The sequence below is a fragment of the Raphanus sativus genome, unplaced genomic scaffold (assembly GCF_000801105.2).
Source record: "Raphanus sativus cultivar WK10039 unplaced genomic scaffold, ASM80110v3 Scaffold0341, whole genome shotgun sequence".
NCBI lineage: Eukaryota > Viridiplantae > Streptophyta > Magnoliopsida > Brassicales > Brassicaceae > Raphanus > Raphanus sativus.
Genome location: NW_026615661.1, coordinates 4,948 through 16,325, shown reverse-complemented (window position 1 = coordinate 16,325; position 11,378 = coordinate 4,948). Strand labels below are relative to the sequence as shown.

At 37.8% G+C, this 11,378-nt stretch overlaps 1 protein-coding gene across 1 annotated transcript; it reads left to right on the top strand.

The window, feature by feature from the left end:
• Positions 1-10,039: 10,039 nt before the first annotated feature.
• Positions 10,040-11,098, top strand: LOC130501947 (uncharacterized). Its single transcript, XM_056996756.1, has one exon. It carries the CDS (start codon positions 10,040-10,042, stop codon positions 11,096-11,098), a length of 1,059 nt encoding a protein of 352 aa, XP_056852736.1.
• The last annotated feature ends 280 nt before the right edge of the window (positions 11,099-11,378 follow it).

Below are 11,378 nucleotides of genomic sequence, written 5' to 3'. Positions count from 1 at the left end.
CTTAGATCGTGGTTCATCCTGGTTTGATAAGAATCATGAAGATAATGGCATATGTCCGAACAGGCTAATCTGGAATCATCTGGATAGAAGGTGGGATATCTTGTTGCTCACAACATTTATGAGATTTATTCAACTTCCTGGTTATTCTCCACTGATTAGTGGTTCCAAATAAAGCTTCTTAGATCATTGTTCATCCTGGTTTGATAAGAATCATGAAGATAATGGCATATGTCCGAACAGGCTAATCTGGAATCATCTGGATAGAAGGTGGGATATCTTCTTGCTCACAACACTTATGAGATTTATTCAACTTCCTGGTTATTCTCCACTGATTATTGGTTCCAAATAAAGCTTCTTAGATCGTGGTTCATCCTGGTTTGATAAGAATCATGAAGATATTGCCATATGTCCGAACAGGCTAATCTGGAATCATCTGGATAGAAAGTGGGATATCTTCTTGCTCACAACTCTTATGAGATTTATTCAACTTCCTGGTTATTCTCCACTGATTAGTGGTTCCAAATAAAGCTTCTTAGATCGTGGTTCATCCTGGTTTGATAAGAATCATGAAGATAATGGCATATGTCCGAACAGGCTAATCTGGAATCATCTGGATAGAAGGTGGGATATCTTCTTGCTCACAACACTTATGAGATTTATTCAACTTCCTGGTTATTCTCCACTGATTAGTGGTTCCAAATAAAGCTTCTTAGATCGTGGTTCATCCTGGTTTGATAAGAATCATGAAGATATTGCCATATGTCCGAACAGGCTAATCTGGAATCATCTGGATAGAAAGTGGGATATCTTCTTCCTCACAACTCCTATGAGATTTATTCAACTTCCTGGTTATTCTCCACTGATTAGTGGTTCCAAATAAAGCTTCTTAGATCGTGGTTCATCCTGGTTTGATAAGAATCATGAAGATAATGGCATATGTCCGAACAGGCTAATCTGGAATCATCTGGATAGAAAGTGGGATATCTTCTTACTCACAACTCCTATGAGATTTATTCAACTTCCTGGTTATTCTCCACTGATTAGTGGTTCCAAATAAAGCTTCTTAGATCGTGGTTCATCCTGGTTTGATAAGAATCATGAAGATATTGCCATATGTCCGAACAGGCTAATCTGGAATCATCTGGATAGAAAGTGGGATATCTTCTTCCTCACAACTCCTATGAGATTTATTCAACTTCCTGGTTATTCTCCACTGATTAGTGGTTCCAAATAAAGCTTCTTAGATCGTGGTTCATCCTGGTTTGATAAGAATCATGAAGATATTGCCATATGTCCGAACAGGCTAATCTGGAATCATCTGGATAGAAAGTGGGATATCTTCTTACTCACAACTCCTATGAGATTTATTCAACTTCCTGGTTATTCTCCACTGATTAGTGGTTCCCAATAAAGCTTTTATATATTGGTTCATCCTGGTTTGATAAGAATCATGAAGATATTGCCATATGTCCGAACAGGCTAATCTGGAATCATCTGGATAGAAAGTGGGATATCTTCTTACTCACAACTCCTATGAGATTTATTCAACTTCCTGGTTATTCTCCACTGATTAGTGGTTCCAAATAAAGCTTCTTAGATCGTGGTTCATCCTGGTTTGATAAGAATCATGAAGATAATGGCATATGTCCGAACAGGCTAATCTGGAATCATCTGGATAGAAGGTGGGATATCTTCTTGCTCACAACACTTATGAGATTTATTCAACTTCCTGGTTATTCTCCACTGATTAGTGGTTCCAAATAAAGCTTCTTAGATCGTGGTTCATCCTGGTTTGATAAGAATCATGAAGATATTGCCATATGTCCGAACAGGCTAATCTGGAATCATCTGGATAGAAAGTGGGATATCTTCTTACTCACAACTCCTATGAGATTTATTCAACTTCCTGGTTATTCTCCACTGATTAGTGGTTCCAAATAAAGCTTCTTAGATCGTGGTTCATCCTGGTTTGATAAGAATCATGAAGATAATGGCATATGTCCGAACAGGCTAATCTGGAATCATCTGGATAGAAGGTGGGATATCTTCTTGCTCACAACTCCTATGAGATTTATTCAACTTCCTGGTTATTCTCCACTGATTAGTGGTTCCAAATAAAGCTTCTTAGATCGTGGTTCATCCTGGTTTGATAAGAATCATGAAGATAATGGCATATGTCCGAACAGGCTAATCTGGAATCATCTGGATAGAAAGTGGGATATCTTCTTACTCACAACTCCTATGAGATTTATTCAACTTCCTGGTTATTCTCCACTGATTAGTGGTTCCAAATAAAGCTTCTTAGATCGTGGTTCATCCTGGTTTGATAAGAATCATGAAGATTGCATATGTCCGAACAGGCTAATCTGGAATCATCTGGATAGAAAGTGGGATATCTTCTTACTCACAACACTTATGAGATTTATTCAACTTCCTGGTTATTCTCCACTGATTAGTGGTTCCAAATAAAGCTTCTTAGATCGTGGTTCATCCTGGTTTGATAAGAATCATGAAGATATTGCCATATGTCCGAACAGGCTAATCTGGAATCATCTGGATAGAAAGTGGGATATCTTCTTACTCACAACTCCTATGAGATTTATTCAACTTCCTGGTTATTCTCCACTGATTAGTGGTTCCAAATAAAGCTTCTTAGATCGTGGTTCATCCTGGTTTGATAAGAATCATGAAGATAATGGCATATGTCCGAACAGGCTAATCTGGAATCATCTGGATAGAAAGTGGGATATCTTCTTACTCACAACTCCTATGAGATTTATTCAACTTCCTGGTTATTCTCCACTGATTAGTGGTTCCAAATAAAGCTTCTTAGATCGTGGTTCATCCTGGTTTGATAAGAATCATGAAGATATTGCCATATGTCCGAACAGGCTAATCTGGAATCATCTGGATAGAAAGTGGGATATCTTCTTACTCACAACTCCTATGAGATTTATTCAACTTCCTGGTTATTCTCCACTGATTAGTGGTTCCAAATAAAGCTTCTTAGATCGTGGTTCATCCTGGTTTGATAAGAATCATGAAGATATTGCATATGTCCGAACAGGCTAATCTGGAATCATCTGGATAGAAAGTGGGATATCTTCTTACTCACAACTCCTATGAGATTTATTCAACTTCCTGGTTATTCTCCACTGATTAGTGGTTCCAAATAAAGCTTCTTAGATCGTGGTTCATCCTGGTTTGATAAGAATCATGAAGATATTGCCATATGTCCGAACAGGCTAATCTGGAATCATCTGGATAGAAAGTGGGATATCTTCTTACTCACAACTCCTATGAGATTTATTCAACTTCCTGGTTATTCTCCACTGATTAGTGGTTCCAAATAAAGCTTCTTAGATCGTGGTTCATCCTGGTTTGATAAGAATCATGAAGATAATGGCATATGTCCGAACAGGCTAATCTGGAATCATCTGGATAGAAAGTGGGATATCTTCTTACTCACAAACTTATGAGATTTATTCAACTTCCTGGTTATTCTCCACTGATTAGTGGTTCCAAATAAAGCTTCTTAGATCGTGGTTCATCCTGGTTTGATAAGAATCATGAAGATATTGCCATATGTCCGAACAGGCTAATCTGGAATCATCTGGATAGAAAGTGGGATATCTTCTTACTCACAACTCCTATGAGATTTATTCAACTTCCTGGTTATTCTCCACTGATTAGTGGTTCCAAATAAAGCTTCTTAGATCGTGGTTCATCCTGGTTTGATAAGAATCATGAAGATAATGGCATATGTCCGAACAGGCTAATCTGGAATCATCTGGATAGAAAGTGGGATATCTTCTTACTCACAACTCCTATGAGATTTATTCAACTTCCTGGTTATTCTCCACTGATTAGTGGTTCCAAATAAAGCTTCTTAGATCGTGGTTCATCCTGGTTTGATAAGAATCATGAAGATATTGCCATATGTCCGAACAGGCTAATCTGGAATCATCTGGATAGAAAGTGGGATATCTTCTTACTCACAACTCCTATGAGATTTATTCAACTTCCTGGTTATTCTCCACTGATTAGTGGTTCCAAATAAAGCTTCTTAGATCGTGGTTCATCCTGGTTTGATAAGAATCATGAAGATATTGGCATATGTCCGAACAGGCTAATCTGGAATCATCTGGATAGAAAGTGGGATATCTTCTTACTCACAACTCCTATGAGATTTATTCAACTTCCTGGTTATTCTCCACTGATTAGTGGTTCCAAATAAAGCTTCTTAGATCGTGGTTCATCCTGGTTTGATAAGAATCATGAAGATATTGCCATATGTCCGAACAGGCTAATCTGGAATCATCTGGATAGAAAGTGGGATATCTTCTTACTCACAACTCCTATGAGATTTATTCAACTTCCTGGTTATTCTCCACTGATTAGTGGTTCCAAATAAAGCTTCTTAGATCGTGGTTCATCCTGGTTTGATAAGAATCATGAAGATAATGGCATATGTCCGAACAGGCTAATCTGGAATCATCTGGATAGAAAGTGGGATATCTTCTTACTCACAACTCTTATGAGATTTATTCAACTTCCTGGTTATTCTCCACTGATTAGTGGTTCCAAATAAAGCTTCTTAGATCGTGGTTCATCCTGGTTTGATAAGAATCATGAAGATAATGGCATATGTCCGAACAGGCTAATCTGGAATCATCTGGATAGAAAGTGGGATATCTTCTTACTCACAACTCCTATGAGATTTATTCAACTTCCTGGTTATTCTCCACTGATTAGTGGTTCCAAATAAAGCTTCTTAGATCGTGGTTCATCCTGGTTTGATAAGAATCATGAAGATATTGCCATATGTCCGAACAGGCTAATCTGGAATCATCTGGATAGAAAGTGGGATATCTTCTTACTCACAACTCCTATGAGATTTATTCAACTTCCTGGTTATTCTCCACTGATTAGTGGTTCCAAATAAAGCTTCTTAGATCGTGGTTCATCCTGGTTTGATAAGAATCATGAAGATATTGCCATATGTCCGAACAGGCTAATCTGGAATCATCTGGATAGAAAGTGGGATATCTTCTTACTCACAACTCCTATGAGATTTATTCAACTTCCTGGTTATTCTCCACTGATTAGTGGTTCCAAATAAAGCTTCTTAGATCGTGGTTCATCCTGGTTTGATAAGAATCATGAAGATATTGCCATATGTCCGAACAGGCTAATCTGGAATCATCTGGATAGAAAGTGGGATATCTTCTTACTCACAACTCCTATGAGATTTATTCAACTTCCTGGTTATTCTCCACTGATTAGTGGTTCCAAATAAAGCTTCTTAGATCGTGGTTCATCCTGGTTTGATAAGAATCATGAAGATATTGCCATATGTCCGAACAGGCTAATCTGGAATCATCTGGATAGAAAGTGGGATATCTTCTTACTCACAACTCCTATGAGATTTATTCAACTTCCTGGTTATTCTCCACTGATTAGTGGTTCCAAATAAAGCTTCTTAGATCGTGGTTCATCCTGGTTTGATAAGAATCATGAAGATATTGCCATATGTCCGAACAGGCTAATCTGGAATCATCTGGATAGAAAGTGGGATATCTTCTTACTCACAACTCCTATGAGATTTATTCAACTTCCTGGTTATTCTCCACTGATTAGTGGTTCCAAATAAAGCTTCTTAGATCGTGGTTCATCCTGGTTTGATAAGAATCATGAAGATATTGCCATATGTCCGAACAGGCTAATCTGGAATCATCTGGATAGAAAGTGGGATATCTTCTTACTCACAACTCCTATGAGATTTATTCAACTTCCTGGTTATTCTCCACTGATTAGTGGTTCCAAATAAAGCTTCTTAGATCGTGGTTCATCCTGGTTTGATAAGAATCATGAAGATATTGCCATATGTCCGAACAGGCTAATCTGGAATCATCTGGATAGAAAGTGGGATATCTTCTTACTCACAACTCCTATGAGATTTATTCAACTTCCTGGTTATTCTCCACTGATTAGTGGTTCCAAATAAAGCTTCTTAGATCGTGGTTCATCCTGGTTTGATAAGAATCATGAAGATATTGCCATATGTCCGAACAGGCTAATCTGGAATCATCTGGATAGAAAGTGGGATATCTTCTTACTCACAACTCCTATGAGATTTATTCAACTTCCTGGTTATTCTCCACTGATTAGTGGTTCCAAATAAAGCTTCTTAGATCGTGGTTCATCCTGGTTTGATAAGAATCATGAAGATAATGGCATATGTCCGAACAGGCTAATCTGGAATCATCTGGATAGAAAGTGGGATATCTTCTTACTCACAACTCCTATGAGATTTATTCAACTTCCTGGTTATTCTCCACTGATTAGTGGTTCCAAATAAAGCTTCTTAGATCGTGGTTCATCCTGGTTTGATAAGAATCATGAAGATAATGGCATATGTCCGAACAGGCTAATCTGGAATCATCTGGATAGAAAGTGGGATATCTTCTTACTCACAACTCCTATGAGATTTATTCAACTTCCTGGTTATTCTCCACTGATTAGTGGTTCCAAATAAAGCTTCTTAGATCGTGGTTCATCCTGGTTTGATAAGAATCATGAAGATATTGCCATATGTCCGAACAGGCTAATCTGGAATCATCTGGATAGAAAGTGGGATATCTTCTTACTCACAACTCCTATGAGATTTATTCAACTTCCTGGTTATTCTCCACTGATTAGTGGTTCCAAATAAAGCTTCTTAGATCGTGGTTCATCCTGGTTTGATAAGAATCATGAAGATATTGCATATGTCCGAACAGGCTAATCTGGAATCATCTGGATAGAAAGTGGGATATCTTCTTACTCACAACACTTATGAGATTTATTCAACTTCCTGGTTATTCTCCACTGATTAGTGGTTCCAAATAAAGCTTCTTAGATCGTGGTTCATCCTGGTTTGATAAGAATCATGAAGATATTGGCATATGTCCGAACAGGCTAATCTGGAATCATCTGGATAGAAAGTGGGATATCTTCTTACTCACAACACTTATGAGATTTATTCAACTTCCTGGTTATTCTCCACTGATTAGTGGTTCCAAATAAAGCTTCTTAGATCGTGGTTCATCCTGGTTTGATAAGAATCATGAAGATATTGCCATATGTCCGAACAGGCTAATCTGGAATCATCTGGATAGAAAGTGGGATATCTTCTTACTCACAACTCCTATGAGATTTATTCAACTTCCTGGTTATTCTCCACTGATTAGTGGTTCCAAATAAAGCTTCTTAGATCGTGGTTCATCCTGGTTTGATAAGAATCATGAAGATAATGCCATATGTCCGAACAGGCTAATCTGGAATCATCTGGATAGAAAGTGGGATATCTTCTTACTCACAACTCCTATGAGATTTATTCAACTTCCTGGTTATTCTCCACTGATTAGTGGTTCCAAATAAAGCTTCTTAGATCGTGGTTCATCCTGGTTTGATAAGAATCATGAAGATATTGCCATATGTCCGAACAGGCTAATCTGGAATCATCTGGATAGAAAGTGGGATATCTTCTTACTCACAACTCCTATGAGATTTATTCAACTTCCTGGTTATTCTCCACTGATTAGTGGTTCCAAATAAAGCTTCTTAGATCGTGGTTCATCCTGGTTTGATAAGAATCATGAAGATATTGCCATATGTCCGAACAGGCTAATCTGGAATCATCTGGATAGAAAGTGGGATATCTTCTTACTCACAACTCCTATGAGATTTATTCAACTTCCTGGTTATTCTCCACTGATTAGTGGTTCCAAATAAAGCTTCTTAGATCGTGGTTCATCCTGGTTTGATAAGAATCATGAAGATATTGCCATATGTCCGAACAGGCTAATCTGGAATCATCTGGATAGAAAGTGGGATATCTTCTTACTCACAACTCCTATGAGATTTATTCAACTTCCTGGTTATTCTCCACTGATTAGTGGTTCCAAATAAAGCTTCTTAGATCGTGGTTCATCCTGGTTTGATAAGAATCATGAAGATAATGGCATATGTCCGAACAGGCTAATCTGGAATCATCTGGATAGAAGGTGGGATATCTTCTTGCTCACAACACTTATGAGATTTATTCAACTTCCTGGTTATTCTCCACTGATTAGTGGTTCCAAATAAAGCTTCTTAGATCGTGGTTCATCCTGTTTTGATAAGAATCATGAAGATATTGCCATATGTCTGAACATGCTAATCTGGAATCATCTGGATAGAAAGTGGGATATCTTCTTACTCACAACTCCTATGGATTTATTCAACTTCCTGGTTATTCTCCACTGATTAGTGGTTCCAAATAAAGCTTTTTAGATCATGGTTCATCCTGGTTGATAAGAATCATTAAGATATTGCCATATGTACGAACAAGCTAATCTGGAATCATCTGGATAGAAAGTGGGATATCTTATTACTCACAACTCCTATGAGATTTATTTAACTTCCTGGTAGTTCTCCACTGAATAGTGGTTCCAAATAAAGCTTCTTAGATCGTGGTTCATCCTGGTTTGATAAGAATCATGAAGATAATGGCATATGTCCGAACATGCTAATCTAGAATCATCTGGATAGAAGGTGGGATATCTTCTTGCTCAAAACATTTATGAGATTTATTCAACTTCTGTTGTAAACCAGATGGTTTAAGGATTGCTCATAACCAGATGGTTCAACAAATCGAGATTGTACTAAACCGAGATTGTACTAAACCGAGATTGTACTAAACCGAGATTGTACTAAACCGAAATTTATTAAACCAACAATGTGTTAATGGGTTGGGCCTTGTTTCTCCTTTTATTGTGAAGTGGCGATTTCTTAACTTAAGTTAAGAAAGTCCCACATTGCTTAACTTTGTAATAGGCGGCCAAACTCCGACCTATATAAGGAGAGCCTTGTTTGCTTATGAATAACATCTCATTCTTTCACAAACAAAGCATCCGATCTCTCTCTCTCTCTGGTTCGATTAGTTCTTAAGCAAGAACACTAGGATTAGAACACGTTATCAGCACGATCTTGCTCAAGATCAACCAACTCGGAGACCATCATAAACCCTAGCCGCCGCCAACCACTTCTCTCTCTAAGATCTTTTACATTCATTTGTTTCTTAGATCTTAAACTAATCATACTTTGAATCCTTTCTTTGTTTGATTGATTAAGGTTTCTAAGAAAGGAACCAAGGAGAAAAATCGGCAAAGTAAAAGGTTAGATCTCAAAACCCTAATTTTACTTGCAGCTCAAGTTTATTTCGGTTTCATTCTTTTTATGTTTGAATCCGATTTTTAAAAAGGTTTACGATTTTATTAAAGTTGATCTAGTTCTTTTTTAAAAACTTATAAATCGATTTTATTAAATCTTATAAACTCTATTAGATCATATTTGATCAGATCCGAAATTCTAAACCTAAACCCTAAAATTTCGGATCTCAAAACCCTAAAATCCCTCATAACTTTAGTTTTGTATAAGACAACAAGCGATACCCCTTTTAAGGATGACACGCTATATGTCTAAACAAAACATAAGTCTATGTTTAACCAAAACTTAAAATCTGATTTGAATCTTTAAAATCTAATCCTTAAAGTTAAAATCAGATTAAAAGAAACTTTAAATCATAAGAAAATTTTAAGCATGTGATAACATGACTTTCATTTTGTATAAGACAACAAGTGATACCCCTTATTAAAGGATGATACGCTATATGTCTAAAACAAAATTAGTCTTATGTTTCCACATTCTTTGATCAATGATCCACACCATTGTGTGGTTAGATCTTGATTTTTTAGTCAATGATCCATACTACTTAGTATGGCTAGAAAATATGGTCGATGATGTGTACCTTCCGGTACGACTAGACCACAGGCCGTATTGGTCGATGAAGTACCTTCCGGTACAACTAGCCCACAGGCTGCATGAGTCAATGAAGTGTACCCTAGGTACGACCAAGACCATGCCCTCATCCATCTTATTTTTAAAGCAAGTTGATGGATGAATTATAAGAAAATAAAATTTTCTAAAGACCTAAACACTCTGATCTTTGTTTCAGATGGCCAAAATCGCAAATTTGGATTTTGCACCTCTAACTGTGAGGGGTGACAATTACCTACAATGGGCACTAGATGTCGAGATTTCTCTTGGAGCCAAAGGCCTAGAGCATTGTATTGTTCCTCAGAACAAAGCTACTAAGAAAGAGAACTCTAAGACCCTCATGCTCATCCGTCATCACATTGAGGAGAGCTTAAAAGCTCAGTACCTCACAGTGAGTGATCCATACGAGTTATGGAAAGAGCTTCAGATGAGATATGATCACCAGAAGACCTTGATTCTTCCGGGTGCCACCTATGAGTGGATTCATCTCAGGATTCAAGACTTTAAGTCTGTGAATGAGTACAACTCAGCCATGTTTAAGATAGTCTCAAAACTGAGGCTATGCGGCGAGACTGTAACTGATAAGCAGTTGTTGGAAAAGACTTTCCAGACAATGTCCTCAAGCAATTTGTTGCTTCAGCAACAATACAGACAGAAAGGTTTTAAGACCTATAGTGAGCTCATCTCATGTCTATTGCTTGCAGAACAGAACAACGAGCTGCTCTTGAAGAACAGTGAGCTTAGACCACCTGGATCTAAGCCTGTCCCTGAGGCAAATCATACCTCAAATGAGCCTAATGATGGTGCTGAAGCCAACCATGTCCGATATGACCATAAGGGCCGCGGATCCTCATATGGAAGAGGACGTGGCCGTAGAGGTCATGGGCGAGGACGTGGACAAGGTGGCAACAGCAAAGGGCGTAACACCCCTTATGACCGTCCAAACCAGTCCAATAATGGACAAGGTAAAGGCAGAGGCAATGGGACTTCTTCAAAGCCACAGAATCCTGCAAGCTCACCTTGCCATAGATGCGGAATGATGAATCATTGGGCAAAGAATTGCCGCACAGCCAAGCATCTGGTCGACCTCTATCAAGAGAGTCTTAAGGGCAAGAATCCGGAAGCACACATGGTGTACAAGGATGGTGAGGACGATTTTGATCATGACAAGGACGACCTCATGGACTTTGAGACTTCAGACATACTCACTATGCTGAATGATGATCCAGTCGAATAATGTGATGCATCAAACGATTTGTGTTTGAATGCTTTTGGTGTTTTTAGGCTTTGAGAAATTTTTTTAAGTGCTTTTGCATTCTATGTTTTATTTTAAGAATAAACTATGTTTACTTTCATTTTCAATAATAATATGAATGATTCAGATTATATTTTTATTGTCTAGAATGAAAGGAAGTATGGACACACTTGTGGTTGATAGTGGAACAAGCCACACGATTCTTAAAGATAAGAAATTCTTTGTTAATCTAACATTGAAAGATGCCAATGTGAGCACAATA